Genomic DNA, 21121 nt, shown 5'->3' on the forward strand with positions numbered 1-21121 from the left:
AGGAGTGATTCCGAAATTTAAAAAAATGTACTCAACTTGGCCAGTTCACCTACAAAACATTAGGGGGACTTACATTCACTCATACGTATGATATAAATGGAGATAACATTAAGTCTCATTAACCTGTAAATTGAGGTTAAAGTTGCTGCACACGCTGTAATCAGAGACAAGATAAATGATTGTGGATTCCACCAATTACACGCACGTATTCTCTTGATCGCTCCGTCCCTAACACCCACCCGGAAACTTTAGTCAAACTTCGTGGAGCTAGCAAAATTGAAATGTGGAATGCGCTTTGACTGCCACGATCTTGCGGTTCTAATACAAAGTTTTCAGTATTGCCATGCTAGAGCGTTGTATTCTGGTTATAATGGCTTGTTTTCGTTGGTTCTTTAAAACTGATTTAGTGAATTAGACATGCAGTACGACTGATGCAGCGCATGAGTTCAGAACTAGGCCTACTCGGAAAATACTCGTACAACCGTGCATAGCGAAGGTACAAAAATAAAAGCGAAAGTGACAGAATACTGTGACTTGGAAAAGGAGAACCGGCTGTTGATCCTCCTGCTCACACACGGAAAACGTTTAGAGAAGAGTGTATTAAAAATGTGTCATTTAGGACGGAACGCCCTTCTTTGAAAATATTTTGATTTGTTTGTATTTTTCTTGTCCGCCTCTGTGGTGTAGTGATTAGTGTGATTAGCTGCCACCCCGGAGGCTCGGGTTCGATTCCCGGCTCTGCCACGAAATTTTAAAAGTGGTACGAGGGCTGGAACGGGGTCCATTCAGCCTCGAGGGGTCAACTGAGTAGGGGTGGGTTCGATTCCCACCTCAGCCATCCTGGAAGTGGTTTTCTGTGGTTTCCCACTACTTCTCCAGGCAAATGCCGGGATGGTACCTAGCTTAAGGCCACGGCCGCTTCCTTCCACTTCCTTGTCTATCCCGTCCACTCTTCCCATCCCCCACCGAGGCCCCTGTTCAGCACAGCACGTGAGGCCGCCTGGGCGAGGCACTGGTCATCCTCCCCCGACCCAGAGTCTGAAGCTCCAGGACTCTGCCCTTGAGGCGGTAGAGTTGGGATCCCTCGCTGAGTCCGAGGGAAAAGCCAACCCTGGAGGGTAAACAGATTAAGAAGAAGAAGAAGAAGAAGAAGAAGAATTTTTCTTTCTTTCTTTCTTTCTTTCTTTCTTTCTTTCTTTCTTTCTTTCTTTCTTAATCCGCTTATAGATATTTTAAAAGCTCTTTTAAAGTGTACTCGATTTCTTCCGTTTGAGCAAGTTATATTTTTTGGTAGAAATGAAACTTCAGATTTCCCCCCCCCCCCCGAAATATTCAACTGTTGTGTACCATTTTGCAAATCTCGGCAAGTTGGTTCGTAACCAGAAGAGATACGATTCCATGAAATACCGCCTAGAAGGGAAGTACTGTAAGTGAAAAGTGGCTGTCGGCTATATCTAGGCAAGGTCCTAATAAAGGAAGTAGTTGAATATCTTCAGATTACTGTCGCATCTGTAGCCTTTACACCTTACTTCAGGATTTGATTAAAGCCGTGGAGGATATTGGATTCCTTGTGATAAGAATTCTGACGGACAATCATAAAACAAACGTCTTCATGTTTAGACATTTAGGACAACCTCAAATATCCAAATGGTAATGTCGCAATCAATCTAGAAACAGAAAACCAAATCCTAATTTGCAGGTACTTGGTTCGTGTTGCTGAAGAGAGGATGGAGTGTAACATTTGTGTCCGTAACATCTCCCTGCGTAGAGCTTCGACACCAATAAATGGAACTGATTATGCATCAGTACAGAGGAGGACTTCGATATCCAAAACCTTGTTTTGTTGCTCTGATGAAGCATCTCCAACAGTATGTTGAAGCTGCTATGCTCTACTGTTGGACGTCTTTCAAACTTAACGAGCGTAATCTTCCCTTTCAGAATGCGTGGGATCCAATTATTTCATTTCACAGTTCGATATAAAATATCACTTGAGGAATGGAAGTGAATGGGCACGTTTACTCATTGTACGAAATTACTCAGCTTTTCGTACACACACATGCATCATTAATACAATGCTACGCCCACACTGACTGCGAAGATGTGCTTCTGACTGCACTCTTACGGCGGCTTGAAGAGATTGGTATTCGCGCCTTCCTGTGTTAAACTTATGGCATAGAGCAGGCAGTATTAGAGGATCGAGACGGCAGTGCCTCCAGGTCACTTCACCCACAACATATCAAAAGCCTCACGTCATTTTACATCAGTCTTTTTCATCACCCAGGTTTCTTAGACATGCAGTAAAACTGTGATAAAAATGCACGCAGAATTCTCACACAAGAGCCTTCGTGGCTCAGGCGGCAGCGCACCGGCCTCTCACCGCTGGGTTCATAGTTCAAATCCCGGTCACTCTATGTGATATTTGCGCTGAACAAAGTGGAGGTGGGACAGGATTTCTCCGGTTACTCCGGTTTGCCCTGTCCTCTTTCATTCCAGCAGCGTTCTCCAATATAATTTCATTTCATCTTTCAGTCATTAATCATTGCCCCAGAGGAGTGCCACAGGCAAAATTCCTATCCTCGCCGCTAGATGGGACTGGAAAGAGGCTGAGGATTTTCATTTTCATACAGGAATGTTTTTACATTATATGTAAAATATTATGGGTCTTGTCCGGCACTTCTTTTCTTAAGTTTGGTCAATTTCCTTGTCAATGACATTGTTAACCCTCTTGTAGGAATGATGTAAAATACTGGTATTTTCAATTCAGAAAACCTGAAGAAATGAAAACAGTTTAGTGTCTATCTAACTCGCTCTGTCCAGATGAATGAGTGAAACTCAACAGAATTTAGTGCAATATTGGACGGAGTACCTCTGATCGACATCGATGGGGCAGAACTGCCTCTCCCCAGTGTTACTGTGATGTCAATGTGCAAACTGTTAGACACATAGTGACTGAATGCCTCGTACTGTCATTTCCTGGCACTTTGGAAGAAATTAAAGAGACTACTCCGGAGCTAATCACCTGGCTGAATGACCTGGACATATACTTATAGGCCAGCTGATGACTTAGTTGTAATTTTGTTACTTGCAACTATTTTGCACATTTGCCACATAATCATTATAGGAAAGATTGGTTCAATATTCACGCATGGGTTGAAATACCTCATGACTTTCCTTTTGCATTCCGCTACAGAACGCTCGGGCAAGTAACCATGAAGAAGTTAAGCACCAAACCGCATAATTGCGGACAGTATCCGGTATTCGGGAGATAGTAGGTTCGAACCCCACTGTCGGCCGCCCTGAAAATGGTTTTCCGTGGTTTCCCATTTTCACACCAGGCAAATGCTGGGGCTGTACCTTAATTAAGGCCACGGCCGCTTCCTTCCCACTCCTAGCCCTTTCCTGTCCCATCGTCGCCGTAAGACCTATCTGTCTCGGTGCGACGTAAAACAACTAACACACACACACACACAAAAAAACCACCAAACCGTGGAGAAAACACACTGAACTATTCTTTACAAATCAGCAGTCTATAATTGTCTCGGTCTTTTCACGAGGATATATAAAATATCACATTTGTATCAAGGCAGCAAACACTGAAAGGCTCGAGAACAGTATACGAATGAATGAAAATAGATACGTTCTAGTTGGAAACTCTCGACGAAGTTACGTAAAATGTTTTGAAAATAGTTCGACTTTTTAAGGAAACGTAGAGTATTCATTTGAGAGTTACAATTTTTGACTACTACTGAAAATGTTTTAATTCCATCCCTAAAGGGGACGGCGGGCCTTCTAAACGGTAACGCCGTCTCTCAGGCCAGGGAGATGTGCTGAGAAGGTGAGAGGGTTGGCGGCGGTGGCCTATACTAGGAACTGTCCCGGCATTCGCCTTAGTGCAGGAGAATGGAAAACCACGGAAAACCATTCTCAGGACAACCGACAGTGGGGACCAGCCACTCTCCGTCTCCCGAAAGTAGAGGCGTAGAGCCACGGTGGAGCCGCGGCCACCTCTCCTCAGCTCGGTTGGTTGGTCGAGTGCAGAGTCGTCGAACTACGGACCAGCCGCGACCATCTGTAGGCCGAACCCCATTCTGAACTCGGCGACCCAAACCAGTGCATACACATTTCCAAACAAAGTGCGTAGTATTTGTAGCAGAAACAAACATTTCTTTCAGAACAAAGCAACTTGTACATGATTCAAACCAATGCGTTACTTCTGCATCACCGTGTATAAATAATACGTTGTAGCTAATGAAATAGACGAGAACTGGCAGGGAGAAAGAGATAATAGCAGTAACTCAAATGTTCGACTCGTTGGCTTAATGGTCAGTGCGCTGGCCTTCGGTTCAGAGGGCCCCGGGTAAGATTCCCGGCCGGGTCGGGGATTTTAACCTTCATTGGTTAATTCTATTAATTCCAATGGTTTGGGGCTGGGTATTTGTCCTGTCCCCAACATTCCTGCAACTCACACACAACACACAACACTATCCTCCCCCACAATAACACGCAGTTACCTACACATGCAGATGCCGCCCACCCTCATGGGAAGGTCTGCCTTACAAGGCCTGCAACCGGCTAGAAATAGCCACACGAAATTATTAAGTAACTAAAATCTTTCAAGATTTGTACTATAGCTCCCTCTTTGACTGGATGCCACAATTGAAGAGTGTCTGTTCAAATGCACTATATCCACCTTAAAAAAGTTGTAAAGAAACGCAAAGAAACGTATAAAAAAAGGCACCTGGAACATACCCATGATCGGATATGGTACTACCTTTAAACGACTACATTTGTATGGTCTGGATTGCTCATGACATTCTGTAGTTTTCAACTACTGCAATGGATGTGGACGAAATACTAAGAAGAAATTTTAAGTGGAAATAGCACCATTCGAACAGATTGTACGAATAGTTTTACCAGAACAGTGGTTACACTCACATCAGAAGTATATCAGTGATATCAGTGATACTAACCGTGACAGTGCGCAGCTACCACCTCGAGCCGATAGGGGCGGTCAGGCGAGTTGGGCGCGAGGCGCGGTGAGATATTCAACAGCCGACCACCTGCTCCGTATAACTTCAGCACGTCCAGAGGTCCCGCCTCTGCTGCTGATCGGAACAGCTCTGTAACAAGGCAAGCATACAACCTCCAGTTATAACTCTGTTGTCAGAAGGGTTACCAGGTTTTAGAAATGCCAGTAAAGGACAGGTCATGTGGATATGACACGACATTTGCTAAAAATAAAAAAAAATAAAAAAAACAACACTCAGATGTAAATGTACTGCACTATAATTATATTGTAGGCACAAACTTTATTACAGGATTTTCATGTTTCATTTTCTACATAAAACGTTTTCGTATTTTTCTTCATTTTTAGCCTTTTATCAATAATGCTCAATCTCCCTTAATTAAGTCATGAAATTTCTGACAACTATGATAAAAATTAAGTGACACTTGAATAATTTTTGACATTATCAGCGTTGCTGAACGTCTGACTCGTTGGCTGAATGGTCAGCGTACTGGCCTTCCGTTCAGAGGGTCCCGGGTTCGATTCCCGGTCGGGTCGGGGATTTTAATCGCTTCTGATGAATTCTTCCGGCTCGGGGACTGGGTGTTTGTGTCCGTCGAAACACTCTCATCTTCATATTCAGACAACATACCACACTACCAACCACCACAGAAACACGCAATTGTGATTACATCCCTCCATATAGGGTTGGGGACAGGAATGGCATCCGGCCGTAAAACAGAGCCAAATCCACATGTGCGACGAAGTTCTGACGCGCGACCCCAAAGGTGTGGGAATAAGCGGTAGAAAAAGAAGAAGAAGAAGAAGAATCAGTGTTGCTGATCACCTATTCCTTTGGTTGCCAGATATTTGCGGTCTCTGAGGTATAACTTACTTGTGTCTACTGACAGAAATTCCGCACCAGTCATAAGAGATTTACAGTCACTCCAGCATGGGGTGGGCCTCACTAACTTAATCTCGCAGATCTCTCGCTGTCCAACGGCTTTTTTTTTCCTACACCGTAACTCAGGCACGTAGGGCATTCTCTATTAAATAGTGTTCTGACTAGGTGCACAGAAGAAAATCCGAGAGGTATCACCTCAGAGCGAGCCCATCTTGCCCAATACCATCTCTCCTCAGACTCCAGAAAAGTCAGTCTCCGTCATGTACCGGTATCGCTATTCACCTTATTGTCAAGTCCCCACTACAGCAGCAACCACCACCACCACCACCACCACCACCACCACCACCAACATCGATCGCCGCCCCTGGCATCAGTCAGACAGTCGCAGCAGCTTACCACTCGGCCGTAAATTTCAGTTTTGCAGCTCTTGACTACTAGGCCAGATTTCTTCCCAAGACACCAGCTCCGCTGAACCAGAGTTCAATTCCAGTTTAAGAGGTTTTCCTCCACAGTCTGCTCCGGAGGAAGAACAAGCTCCACGACGCCTTGCTTTGGACCCGGAACCTGCACCATCGACAGACATTACAAGTGCGCTGCAGCTGTCCACGGACGCCACAAGCAGCCATTCCTCCCAATTCTACCCACACCACTACTACTCCCTTCTCCACTCGAACTTTCATCAGTATCCGGCACAAGACTCCACATCAATCATTCACGTTTGCTCCAACCTACTCTCTCAGGAACGCATCCATTCCTATTCTCCAACCCTGCCCCCAAAGTTCCAATCTCCCCACGTCATTTTCTTCAGCTTTCTCAGATTTAATATGCGCTGTGAGGAGCTAGAGGACATCCGACGAACGACAAACGGAGTCATCATTCAAGTTAATAGGGACACCGCGGCCACTCAACTCACCACTGCAATAGGAGTTCACAAGCTTCTTAGCTGCGTAATATCAGGTGCTGGATCCTCTATTACAGAAGAATCAATGATCTCCGGACTCCACGCGGAAGGTATCCCAGTCAAGAAGGCATTCAGAATCAAGAACTCCACGGGTCCCACCTATATGATGGGAATTCTTCTGCCATCACCCGAAGATAACGACCGTGTCTTGGTCAGCGGAGACTCTCCATCGATAGACACCACCATAAAGTGGAACCATCTCGCGCCCCACTTCCACAAGCCATCCGTTGTGAGCACTATCTCATCTACAATAATCATACCACCCATTCAATGTACCACCAAGACTCCTAAATGTGTACACTGCCATCAAGATCACTCTCCACCCTAGTGTCCCATCACGCATCAACCTCTGCAATGCCTTACCTGTGGAGGCAATCACGCTGTGTATTCTCTCCGCGGCCGTCTCCGCACCGCACCTCCTCAAAAATCAACCAGAGCTCACTGCCCCTATAAGAACCATTGATCCACCTACATCACCTAACTCTTCCCTTTTTCCATCACCTAGAGTCGAGGATGTAATTCGCTTTGTCACCATTTTATTACTAAATATCCACCCCTACAACAGGCCCTTAGTTCTCATTTACAAGCCGCACAAAATCAAGCATTAAATCTTCACTTTCTAATCACCCATTCCGATCTCAATTCGCATTTCAACTTTACACCATTAGAAACCCTTGTCTGAACACATTCTCAGCCTCCTCAGCTGAAGCAACTACATCATAGAATCGTATCCTCTCCAGTATTTCTAATCACCGAGTAGACTTACATCCTGTTAAAAGTAGGCTTGTGAGTGCACCAGGGAAATTATGCCACTATTCACGCATTTGCCACCCTGTCTTCAGAAGAGACCACATTGGCGAAGGAAAGAATGGAAACATTTCTAATCAGTACTATGCTAAACTTTAGGCCTTCATACATGACTGTAAAAATAAACCTCTTTAATTGATGTCGCATTCTAGAACTTACTTATATATCAATGTACATATCAAACAAACAATCAAAAAAAGGAAAAATGTGAATAATACTGAAATAAAATAAAGTTGGAAACCCCTTAGCTAAGAAGCCAAACCCCTCCCATCTCTTTCTACTTCAACTCTTTTACCCCTCCTTCCTCCATCACAATCCCCCCCTCCCCAAGACTCCCACATCTCTTGGCCAGAGAGAGGGCGTAACCCTCTACGCGGCGGACCCCACCCCGTGAGGGTGGGGAATGAAAACTTTTGTCAGTCAGTCAGTAAGTCAGTCTTAATCTCGGGAAATCCTCGCTAACATGCCTGGAATCCTGTTTGCTCGCTTCGAGAACAACATTCTTCTCTCACGCGAATTGTTTAGAGACTGATACCTTCAGCCTCAAACGCCATTCTATATCGAAACTTCCTGGCGTAAGTATTTACTGTTAGTGCTGTGTGGAGTTAACAGTTACTGTATTAATAAGGCAAATTGTTGTGCACATTACAGTGGTTATATGTACATAAAGTGTAGGGAAAGTCAGCAATACATCGTCACCTATGTAACGAAGGACACGAGACAAAGAAATAGTTCACATCTGATCGAATCCAGCTTTTAACACAATGTGCATTGCTGTAATGGAGTTGACAGTTACTATACGGCTATTAATAAGAGTTGGTGTCTGACATTTCTTAGAGGGAGGTCCGTTTACTGCCTGCTGAGGCAGGATAAAGGGAGTGGCTGTGTGATTGCCATGGAAACGAGGTTGGGCCGACTGCGGTTGCCATGGAGATAAAACTTCAGGGCAGCTCGTCTTGCTGGGAGTTGCCAAACCTGTCACGGTCACTGATAAGAACCTGATTGTTTGTATAAGAGTGGTTGTATAGTCCTCTCCGTGTAAGGACGTACCCTAAGGGTGCAACCTTACCCTTTCTCCCCTGTAATATTAAGATATTGATTTATGGTTACTTTTCTTGCTGTTGGGTCTTTTTCAGTGTCGGTAACCATACAGTTTAGGGACCATACTTGCCGATACGACGTCTTACATTTACCGTTAATCTGGCACGTTGGCAACGTTCAATCACTGCTCTAGCGTGAATTGCGTGTTGCCACCGCATCGCCGTTAAAGTCACTAGTGATACATTTGCGAGAATATTTAAAGCATATTTTCTTTTTCTGTGGGATTGTAAATCTATTTGGCTAATACCAGGTAAGTAGGATTGTGGCATGTTCGGATAATGCATTTAATAACATAGTTTGTGTGAAATGATGAAAGTGCTCAAATACGTCAGTCTCATGTCTAGATCTACCGGTACATGAAATAACTCTTGCGGGACGAAATTTTGGCAGTAGAACTTATAACATTATTATTTTCAAATCCGCAGTGAACTTGAAAGCTGACCTAAATTCCGTTCACGGAGCTTGGCACATTAGTATTCCTATATGTTTCCTGATAAGCTTGAAGATATAACCAGCCTGCAGGCTGAAAATATGCCCAATAATCTCTCTCCTTACTGGTTACCGGTATTGAAGAGAGAAGGAAATATTCGCGCAAAAGAAAGGGAAGTCATTGGATGTCTGGAACTTTCGAAAATCACACTGCAAAGACTTATTAAATAAATTGCATCGTTTAACACGCCCCTCTTTTCACGAATATGGTTATAGTACGCTTACTGTATATCAAAATAAAGACAGATAATTTAAGTGAGAAAGTGTGTTTATTTCCTTAATTCCTCATTGAGGAGATATTCATAATTATCTTGATTTATTTCATCTTATCTTTTATCATTTACTAGGGTAGGGAAACATTCATTATCGGTGTTTACATTGAGGTTAGTTTGTTGTGGTTATGTCTGATGATTTTAATATGTAACCAGGCAGGTTGGCAGCAGTGATCAGCCATTACAAAAAAGAGAAAAGAAGAGCATCGGGCGGCGATATTTACTTTCTGGGGTATTTCCTTACGTGGCAATTACTATAAATGGGACGATACCGCCTGGCCAGGTAGTCTACAACAGATCACAGCGGTCAGAATGAAGAAGGGAACAAGTGAGCCGGAAGCGAGGGGTAAGAGCATGTAGAAAGGAATGCTGGAATGTGGCAACATCGTGAAATGGCACGTGTAGTGCTCCTCCCTCCAACCTTACCTGTCAGACGCCAACTTTAGTTAAGACCTATATAATACGGCAAATCGTTGTGCACATTACAGTTCACTTTCAGTTCACTTTGTTTATAAATAAAATGTTATGTTTTAAAAAACATGATGGGTTTCAAGAAACATTGTCTTAAATTTCACGCATGGTTGAAACACGTTTAGCGCTTTTTCTTTCCATCTGCGATAAAAGAATATTAAAATATAAATTACTCATCCCAAACCTACATGATCTAAGGTGAAAATAAACGAGGAAATTATGGTGTTATTGGATTTTTTGTAAATTTATTAGTTTATGGTTATTTTCTAACTCGAATACACATAATACTTCGGTCGACTAAAGTGATGACCGCACCTTTCCGGAGGCAGATACCTCTCGCACCTCGGCCGACACAACCGGGCTTAAAGACATCTCAGTGATTGCAAATGACTATGATTTTGTTGTGACCGCAAATGTCATTCCTTTCATCGTTCCATTATGCTTTTTAAGAATTGAATAAACTCTTCCAACATACGTTATGCATTCGAACCTGTTATACTTAGAACATTAGTATATTTGGAACAGTATCTAAATTAACTTTAGAGAAAAACTCACCCATTTTGAGTTCACATTACAGCTCTGACCACTATCAATATCAAAACAGGTATATCTAGCTCCACGATCACATATTTCAATGTTTTCACACCAGGCAAATGCTGGGGCCATGCTGGGCCATGGCCACTTCCTTGCTACTCTTTTTTTTTTTTTTTTTTTTTTTGCTAGTTGCTTTACGTCGCGCCGACACAGATAGGTCTTATGGCGACAATGGGACAGGGAAGGGCTGGGAGTAGGAAGGAAGCGGCCGTGGCCTTAATTAAGGTACACCGAGCTCGATAGCTACAGTCGCTTAAGTGCGGCCAGTATCCAGTATTCGGGGGATAGTAGGTTCGAACCCCACTGTCGGCAGCCCTGAAAATGGTTTTCCGTGGTTTCCCATTTTCACACCAGGCAAATGCTGGGGCTGTACCTTAATTAAGGCCACGGCCGCTTCCTTCCCACTCCTAGCCCTCCCTTGTCCCATCGTCGCCATAAGACCTATCTGTGTCGGTGCGACGTAAAGCAACTAGCAAAAAAAATGAAGGTACAGCCCCAGCATTTGCCTGGTGTGAAAATGGGAAACCACGGAAAACCATTTTCAGGGCTGCCGACAGTGGGGTTCGAACCTACTATCTCCCGAATACTGGATACTGGCCGCACTTAAGCGACTGCAGCTATCGAGCTCGGTCCTTGCTACTCCTAGACCTTTCATATACCATAGTCGCCATAAGACCTATCTGTGTCGGTGCGACGTAAAACAAATTGTAAAAAATTCAATGTTATGGGAAGGAAATTTTTCATAAAAGCTATGTAAATTAAAAGATGGACACATTTAAAAGAATTTATAATTTCTTCAAAACCAGAAAATTAAATTAAAGCCTTTAGTTCGTTTAACCATGGCAGAAGTGAAATGTATAAGTATGGGAAAAAAGGGCGACATGTACGCTGTTAAAACGGGACAGTACTTCAGACCTTCAAATAAGGGAAATTCCGTATTTAAGGGGACACCTGCCCATCCTAGTTGCCAGGAGAACATCTGTGATCGATAACTCCCTCCACCTGATTCGTGAACACCTACCAAATGGAATACGACCTACTTCTTACTTAGTCTGGAAGGCAGACCTGTAAAGAGTTATTACCAGGTTATGGAGAAATGGGGCGTGATTAGCTCAGTGGCTTCGCTGCCAGCTTTCCACCTGGTCGACTGAGGTTCTAATTCCGGTCGATCTTGGGTTCGAGTTTTTACATGAAAAATCACGTGGTGTCAGGAACGGCATCCGGCTTTGAACCCCTAGCCAAAATCCAAATGGTCTGGGTGACTACCGTGACCCCAAGAATAACTGGGAAAAGCATGTCTGTCGTAGTCATATTGTTTCACCTGCCCTTTTCAATGGTTTTCTGAACATTTAATAAGAAGCGCGTTATGGTGTGCCGCAATTCGTAGTCAGAATTCATCTATTCTGACGTCATCATGCAGTCTGTTTGATAAAAATCTTTCCATATATTCTCTTTATTTATCCGTAAGTTCTTGATGTAAAGCATGGTATTGTGTCGTAGAAGGCAGTTCTTCTACAGTTGTATTGTAAGTTCAGAGGTTAGTCTCGAAGCAGCGGGTTTCTTTTACCAGGCAGAGAACTTATTTAAGGTACATGGCCTTCACTCTTTCTATACTGCTAATAATAAGAGTTGGCGTCTGACATTTCTTAGAGGGAGGTACGTTTACTGCCTGCCGAAGCGGGATAAAGGGAGTGGCTGTGTGGTTGCCATGGAAACGAGGGTGGGGCGACTACGGTTGCCATGGAGATAAAACTTTAGGGCAGCTCGTCTTGCTGGGAGTTGCCAAACCTGTCACTGTCACTGATAAGAACCTGATTGTTTGTATAAGAGTGATCGCAAATGGGACGACACCGCCTGGCCAGGTAGTCTACAACAGATCACAGCGGTCAGAATGAAGGAGGGAACAAGTGAACCGGAAGCGAGGGGTAAGAGTATGTAGAAAGGAATGCTGGAATGTGGCAACATCGTGAAATGGCACGTACAGTGCTCCTCCCTCCAACCTTACCTGTCAGACGCCAACTTTAGTTAAGTCTAGTATAGTGTACCTAGGTTTACGTGTTCCCAGATAACGTGTAAGGTGTATGTCATGATGGGGTCTGTTTGTACATAGACTTTTTTCTCTTAGCAGCATGTAAGTTATTAGGAACGGTCTGCCACCTGTCGAATATAATTGGAAGCTGGGAAAAGTTAGAGAATCAAAGAGTACCAAGAAGGGAATAATATTCTTTCCTAATTAGAGTAAGTGTATACTCTCTGACTTGACAGGGAAGAATCAAATGTGGCTGTATACAATGACATTACTGAGGATGGAAATCACACATATCAGAACTTTACCGGTAATGAAAGTGTTAGAGAGACCGGGTGAGTTGGCCGTGCGGTGAGGGGCGTGCAGCGGTGAGCTCGCATGCGGGAGATAGTGGATTCGAATCCCATTGTCGGCAGCCCTGAAGATGGTTTTCCGTAGTTTCCCATTTTTACACCTGACAAATGCTGGAGCTGTACCTTTCTTAAGGCCACGGCCGCTTCCTTCCTACTCCTAGGCTTTTCCTGTCCCATCGTCGCCATAAGACCTATTTGTGTCGGTGCGACGTAAAGAAAATGGCAATAAAAAAAAGAAAGAAAAAAGAAAGTGTCAGTCGATTGGCAACTTGCTAAGCACAGAATGTATTGCGGGTTAGGGTAAGCCTCCGCCTGCAATTATTAGAGTAACCATTAATAATTTGATTTTATGATTACTCAAAGTTGGCTGAACTTGAAGACCTATCAATGCCTCATGATTCACTGGCAGGTAATTCTGGAGAGAATAAACCAAAAAGGAAGCAAATCGGTCCAGTAGAACGGACGGACGGTTTGCCAAAACTGTTTTTAGTAAACTCTTTAATAATAATAATAATAATAATAATAATAATAATAATAATGGCGAGTGGTCTCCGGAGAGACCTGGCGCAGGTCTTTCGGCTTGACGCCGTGTAGGCGACCTGTGTGTGTGAGGATGGGTCCCTACATAGAATAATTTCTAATGATGAAGACGGCATAAACACCCGTGTACTTTCCTATATCGCATTCTGTGTCCAAAGGGTTGAAAAACACATTGTTCTACACACTGATGGTGACCTGATTCTGAGGATAAGCTAGTTAAAAATGGAGTCATTCACATGAAATTCCGTCAAAGGTATGCGAAACATTCGTCATACCACATTTCAAAAGAATCTATTTTCTTCATGTCTGTAGCACTAACTGTAAAATACCAGCCTGTATACTATTCTCATCCTCAGCCATAACTAGACAGAGCGATCCGTGCACAAATGCGACAATTTTATCATTACATTTTTGGCCACAGCGGTTTTTCTCTTTTTTAAAAAGGAGCACAGCAACCGGAATTGGAAACGGCTGAAACTAGGTGTAGCATTTATGAGACGATTTCTAGTTCCTTGAAGATGTTTGTGCTGGCTAATTTCTTGGCTCTATCAATAATCATTTCATTTTATTTGATTTATGTTAATCTGCGGTCCCGTTCCAGCAAACAGATTTCTGATATGAGAAACGAACTCAGTCAATTTCGTGTCAACAGGAACGATGATTGCAATATCGTCTGCATAACACAGTTTAATATTATTTATTTATTTTCTTTAAATAGTACATATAAAATCAGTGGGTGGTAAATGGAGAAAGGGCATTACCCCACATACACAGAAGTGCCTCCATCCCCACTATATAGGATATCTTCTTACCACCAACAGGAATTTCGTCATCCCATTGCGCAAGTGCACCTCTCGTAATGTACTCACCATGAACATCGACGAACCCGGCAAAAGCGTAAGGCTTTGCCGGACACCTTTCTGGATATTCCCAGAGGCTTTCATAAATGTTTCTAAAAGCGGGAGCTGTCGTTTAGTTTCAGAGATAAATATATATACAAACTCCGATAGACCATTAACTTCTGACATTACAAGCATATCTAAATAAACAACTTTATTAAATATGTTCAGTCCGATTTTGAATCTTTCTCCATCTTAAACCCCGTTACTACAACGTTTCCTCGCCTGTTCGTACAGGCAATCATTCTCGTTAACATTATATATGCAATGTCAAAATTGATCAGGAACAAAGCGTCGTTGCGTCTCTACCGCTATGTAGCAATGTTGAGGGGAGAAATACTGACCCGCAAAACATGTATCACTGACTCGTTGAATCAGTTCACGCAATAATGAACCTTAGATGTCAAAACATTCCTGGTGAGAGTTTTTAGCCGAAACATTAACACATAGCGGTTTTTCTAGGCGCAACGACCATAACTTAAATGTTTTCAAGTTACAAATTAAAAGAAGTTCCATCTGTGAATCAGTGGTAAAGTGCCGGCCTGCGAATCCCCCAAGCGAGGGTTCAAATCTAGCAGAAGGGTCGACTTTCTAATGGGAGGAACTCAGTCCATTCGGATCCCCATGTTGTATGATATCGGCACGTAGATCTCTGGTGATACTTTGCTGTTTAAACGACGAAATCTAAACTCAGCCATAGATCATCGAACAGAGATCCGTTTCTCTGCCATCTGGTAGCAGAAATCATGAACTCCAAATTGACACTTATGCAGCTTACATGGTGTCAAATTAAAATGCACATGGTAACTGAGGCCATACAATTATTATTATTATTATTATTATTATTATTATTATTATTATTATTATTATTATTATTATATATTTCGCTGGGGGCATCAAGGACTACGTTAAGTCTTGTTGCATTTGACACTGAACTTGGCCTTCATTAGAGCCCAAATTTCCCTCATTCTTTGTGAGTGGGCCTGCTTACGCTCCTCTGTCCAAGGGGCACAGTGTCTTCTCTTCGGTTGCTCGTCTCGGTTTAGCCCGTTCGTCAATATTTTCTTGCGGAAGAGATCTCTGTTAAGGGCGTCTTCAGCTGAGATACGTAGCATTTGAAGGTCTTCTTTGGTATTTCTAAACCAGGGAATTGTGGTTTTGGGGTTTGAATCAAACAAGTGAAAGATTTCTTTAGTTAACTTTCTTCCGTCCATTCTTTTCAGATGACCGTAAAATCGTGCCCGTCTTTTTCTGATTGTGTCGGTAATTTTCTCTATTTTGCTGTAAACTTCCTTGTTGGATCTTTTTTGATGGACTCCATTTCTGTACTTTGATCCCAAGATTCCTCTCACAATTTTGCGTTCTCTTTCCTCCAGTTCTTCAAGAAGTCCTTTGTTGGCATTTAGTTACAGGGTTTCGGCTGCATATAGAACTACTGGCTTCAGCACTGTTTCATAGTGACGTATCTTGGTGTTTTGGGAAAGGCATTTTTTGTTGTAGATTGTACGGGATGTTTGGCAGGCTATTTCCAGTTTGCGTACTCGCTCCTGAAGTGCTTCTTTGTCCAGTCCATTTTTCATGATGATCTCATCCAGGTATTTGAATTTGTCTACTCGGGTGATGTCCCCGTATTTTGTATGGAGTTTTGGTGGAGCCTCTTTGATGTTAGTCATTACTTCTGTTTTCTCAAATGATATCTGCAAACCAGTTTGCTCGGCAATTTCCTTTAAAATTTCAACTTGAGCTCTAGCGGTTTCTATGTCGTTTGAGAGAACAGCAATATCATCGGCAAATGTTAAGCAGTCTGTTGCGATCCCCTTAGATCTGGTTCCTATTCTCAATGGACTGTAGTTGGTTTCCTGTAATCTCACCCGCCTGATTCTGATGATCTTTTCAAGAACACAGTTGAAGAGTATCGGGGATAGCCCATCACCTTGTCGGACTCCTGTTTTGATGTCAAAGGAATGCGAGAGACATCCGTGGAACTTCACCTTGGATTTTGTATCCATCAGGGTGGCTCTAATTAATGCCAGCAGTTTAAAATCAACTCCAAATTCATTTAAGATGTTTAGCAGGACTTCCCGGTCAATGGAGTCGTACGCTTTATTAAAGTCCACAAAAACAGACACATACTGCTTGGACCTTAGTGTACAATATCTGATGATCGTTTTGAGATTTTGGATCTGTTCAGCTGTTGAGCGACCTTTTCTGAACCCTCCTTGGTATTCACCTATTTGATGTTCGACTTGTGCTTCCAAACGCTCCAGGATGGCAAGTGATAGAATTTTGTAAGTCACGGGTAGCAAAGATATTCCTCTGTAGTTGTTAATGTTCTTCATACTGCCTTTTTTTGTGTAATGGATGGATCAAAGCTATTTTCCAATCTTCGGGTAGGGTCTCCTTGTTCCAAATTTCTTCTATTTGCTTTTGCAAGATATCAAGTGATTCCTCTGCGGCATATTTCCATAGTTCTGCTACTACTGAGTCTTCCCCCGGCGCTTTGTTATTTTTGAGACGGGCAATGTGGCGCTTGATTTCATCTCTGTCGGGTGGTCTGGAATCTGGGTACCTGGGTAAGGATTCCTTGGTCTTGATGGGGCTTTGCGGTTTAGAGCAATTAAGTAAATTCTTGAAGTAGTCTGCCAGAATGCTGCAAATTTCTTCATTTGACGTCACCAGTGAGCCGTCCTTTCACACAAAGGTGGTTTATAGCCAGTGAGTTTGCGTTTGAAGGCTCTGTAATACTCTCTGCTTTCATTCTTCCTAAAGTTTTGTTCTAACTTTTCAATGAGAGATTTTTCGTATTTACGTTTCTAAGTTCTGAACACCCTAGCTGCTTGGGCACGTTGGGTTTTGTAGGTTTCCCAATCATTTTCTGATTTCGTAGAGTAGTACTGTTTCCACGCATTGAGTCTTTCTTGGAGGACTGATTCGCAGGTACCATTCCACCAGGCATGCTTTTTGCTTCTTTTGATTTATGCAACGTCTTTGGCGGCCTCAACAAGGAGACTTTTGGCGTGTTAAAGTCACAGTCATTTGGTCTAGCCTTCTCCTGGAACTCCTGGACCCTTTGCCGAAGTTCATCATTGTCGAAGCGTATGATCTGTCTGGTTGTCTTCCTTGTGTTTGCGGGAATTGGTTTGAATTTGATAAGAGACATATAATGATCTGAGGCCACATTGATGCCTTTCTTTACCTTGACATTCATAATCTCAGGGCTGTTTCTCCTGGAGATTGCAACATGATCAATTTGGAACTCTCCGAGAGCTTGGACGGGAGAAAGCCAAGTTATTTGCTTTCTGGGTAGATGGCGAAAGTGGGTCGACATGACCTGCAGGTTGTGATTTTCGCAAATGGACACCAGTCTTTTGCCGTTGGGATTGGTTCTTTTGTGAGCAGGGTAATTTCCTATAACTTTCTTGTACTTCTGTTCACGACCTAGTTGGGCATTGAAGTCACCCAAAAGAAGCTTGACATGGTGTTTGGGGATTTTGTTTAATTTTTCATCCAGTAGGTCCCAGAAATTATCAACTTCGTCTGGATCAGACTTGTTCTTATCGTTTGTAGGAGCATGTGCGTTAACTAGGGCGTAGGTTTTGTTCGCGCATTTAATTGTGAGTATAGACAATCTGACATTCACAGGTTCGAAATTTGCAACCGATTTAAGGATCTTGGTTCTAACAGCAAACGCGGTTCCAAGCATCACAGCTCCATTGAGGATTCCTCTTTGCGCTTTGCTCTTGAAAAATCGGTAGCCTTCGGATTCAAAAATCTCTTCATCAGGGTACCTTGTTTCCTGTAGGGCCATTATGGATATCTGATTTTCGTGAAGAGCTTTGGTGAGGGTTTTCAGCTTGCCAGTTTGTGTAAGTGAATTTATGTTGAAAGTTGCTAGAAAGGTTTTAGATTTTGGCCTGAGTTTTTGACTCTTCGGGGTACACCGAGACGCTCCGACTCGTGTCTTGCATGATGTTGAGTCTCCCCCAGAATCCGAACGAGACTCGTGCGCCGTGGCGTTCACGACGAGGGATTTATCCGAAGATTTACCCCCTGGGGTATGTTTCTTGAAATGTTGTGCCATCATGCTTTTTGACTTGACTTTGCTTTGGACGCGTACCCATCCTTTTACAACTAGGGTTGTTAGCCCTAGAGGTTGCCTCAAGATGTTTTCTGGATTCTGGTCATTTACCAGTCTTCGCCGTAACCCTGGCAAGGGACCAGTTTTTTTTTCACGGTGGTATTTTATTTCCGTACTACCCTCTGACTCTGCTGGCGGCAGAGCCAGCGAGCTTCCCCAATTCCAATGGGACGCGCCCGATGGAGGTAACCGGTAAATCCCCACACGGGTTATTATTATTATTAGTATTATTATTATTATTATTATTATTATTATTATTATTATTATTTCTAAAGAGAGAGATAGGCTAGAAAGGTCAGTGTGAGATAACTTAAGACATTGCAAAGGAGTATAATAATGGTGTTACAGAAAACAGCGTACGTCTATTTCAATCGCGTGTCGATTGCCTGCACTTAGGCAAGAGGTTAAATTTAGCCAATATGAAATAGGAAGTGTTCAGATAAAGTATAAGTACTTGTACTAATTATTCTTTTCTTCTATTTGCTTTTGCAAGATATCAAGTGATTCCTCTGCGGCATATTTCCATAGTTCTGCTACTACTGAGTCTTCCCCCGGCGCTTTGTTATTTATATCCTTGTGTTTATTGCTCTTAGAGACAGACTTAGGGAGTTATCATCTCTTATCGCAGTCTTTAATTGAGGTGAAAGTCTACCTCGCAGAGCGGCGGTTTTCATGGTGTTTGCTTTGGGTCGTGGGTACCGTGTTAAATTTCCAGGTGGGTAGTAGGATTTTAACGTGGAAGTTTAATTCCTTTTGGTCCAGGGATGAGTGTCTGTACTTTGTCTTTCCCCCTGAAACATACAACAATACATTATACCACTCTCCACCACACTTACATCCAGTTACCATCAAAATGCGAGCGTCACTCGCCCTCCTCATAGGGGCTATCTTACAACGGCTGCACCAGGATTGAAAATAGATACTCGAATTATTATTATTATTATTATTATTATTATGTTACTGGTTTTGCATCCTACTAGTTATGTCTACAGGTTCCTGAGACGCCAATGTGGCGGAATTTTGCTTATGACCTTTTCTTTTACGTCTCAAGTATTAAACTGACACGCGGCTGGCGTAGCTGAGCATCGTCTAACACCACCAGACTAGAATTGATTATTTTCACCATGTTGACAGCAAGCAAAGAGCAAGAACATGTTTGCTTGATTTTCAGACTAGTGTAATAATATTTCGTTCGTGGATAAATTTGGTAACCAGTTGAAATTGAAGAATTTGACGATTAAAGGGCTAGCAATGTCATTACGTAATCGGTAGCATAGGAGCAGCTAGTCCGTAAGGTCATTGACAGCAAGCGAGGACATATTGTTTGGTTCAGACCAGTATTATGCCATTTGAATTTGTGGATAAATTTAATTGAAACTGAAGAATTGAACGGTTAAAATGGCTAGTATGGTCGGACGGGATTAGGAGGAGGAAATTCAGATTTATATGAGAGGTCTCAGAAATACAGCGGACTTAAGGAAAGGAGAAATTTTCAGGAAGAGAGCAGAAAATATTTAAATTCAACACAGTGACTAACTTAATAGGTGTTATTTATTTTTAGAAAAATCTATTTAAAGTGTTTTATTAACACGCTTCCGCATACGCCTCCGGACACTTCGTGAAATAATCAGTGGCGTCAAGTATATAACGATTTCCTGTTCCTCTGGTAGGGATTGGTCCGGTCACATCAACTGTCACTCTCTCGAGGGGTGCGCCACGTTGTAAGTCTTCATTCGGCCTTTCCTTCTCCAAATTGGTCCCTTGCTGGCAGCACACACGTTGCATCTAGTGCAGGTCTTCCACGTCCGATCGGCAACCTACCCAGTAGAACTTCTCTCGGAACTTTTCCAACGTCTTCTTGACTCCGAGGTGCCCTCCCGAAACTCCACCATGAACTTCCTTCAGGACATCCGCTACCATGCTGCGTGGGATAACCACCTGCTCCCGGAGAGTCTTCCCGTCGCTGCTTTCCACGATGCCCTTTAGCACTCAATCCCTGGTGACCAGCGAGTCCCATTACGAGCAGTACGACGTAGTTTTGGGGCTGAGGTCACTGACGTTTATTCATCTAGGCCTCGGTACGCGGGCGATCTTCCACTCGGCCAGCAGTCCGATGTCCTCGTTATCCCTGTGCGCATTGATCCAGGCTTCACGACTTCAGCTTCCTTCGAATTCTACTGTGGTCCTTTGGCAGGGAATATCGTGTTCACCTTCACTCTTGGAGCAGAATTTACAGTCTTCGGGACAAGCCCTTCGAGACAGTGTCGGCGTTGGAATGTAGGCGACCCTTGCGGGGTTCTATCACATAATTATACTGATGCAGTGTCTCCAGCCATCGTGCGAGCTGTCCTTCTGGGTTCTTGAAATTTAGAAGCCACCTGAATGATGCATGGTCAGTTCTGATGATGAATTCTTGGCTATACCAGTATTTATGGAAATGCTCGATGGCCTTCACAATGGCCAGCAACTCTTTCCGTGTGACGCTGCAGTTTCTTTTCGATTTGGAGAAGGCCTTACTGAAGTATGCAATTATCCGATCTTAGTTGTCCATGACATGAGAC

The 21121-nt window shown here is 43.2% G+C and overlaps 1 protein-coding gene across 4 annotated transcripts in view; it reads right to left on the minus strand.

Annotated features, from left to right (window-relative positions):
• The window catches only part of Pde9 (phosphodiesterase 9), a 1237973-nt gene that overhangs the window by 93271 nt on the left and 1123581 nt on the right, over window positions 1–21121 (minus strand). For all 4 annotated transcript variants that reach the window (XM_068228340.1, XM_068228339.1, XM_067149920.2 and 1 more), the window contains one exon: window positions 4971–5120. In XM_068228340.1, coding sequence (XP_068084441.1) covers window positions 4971–5120 — 150 coding nt within the window. The remainder of the gene's footprint in view (window positions 1–4970; window positions 5121–21121) is intronic.

The sequence above is a fragment of the Anabrus simplex genome, chromosome 6, assembly GCF_040414725.1.
Source record: "Anabrus simplex isolate iqAnaSimp1 chromosome 6, ASM4041472v1, whole genome shotgun sequence".
In the NCBI taxonomy this organism is placed as follows: Eukaryota; Metazoa; Arthropoda; class Insecta; order Orthoptera; family Tettigoniidae; genus Anabrus; species Anabrus simplex.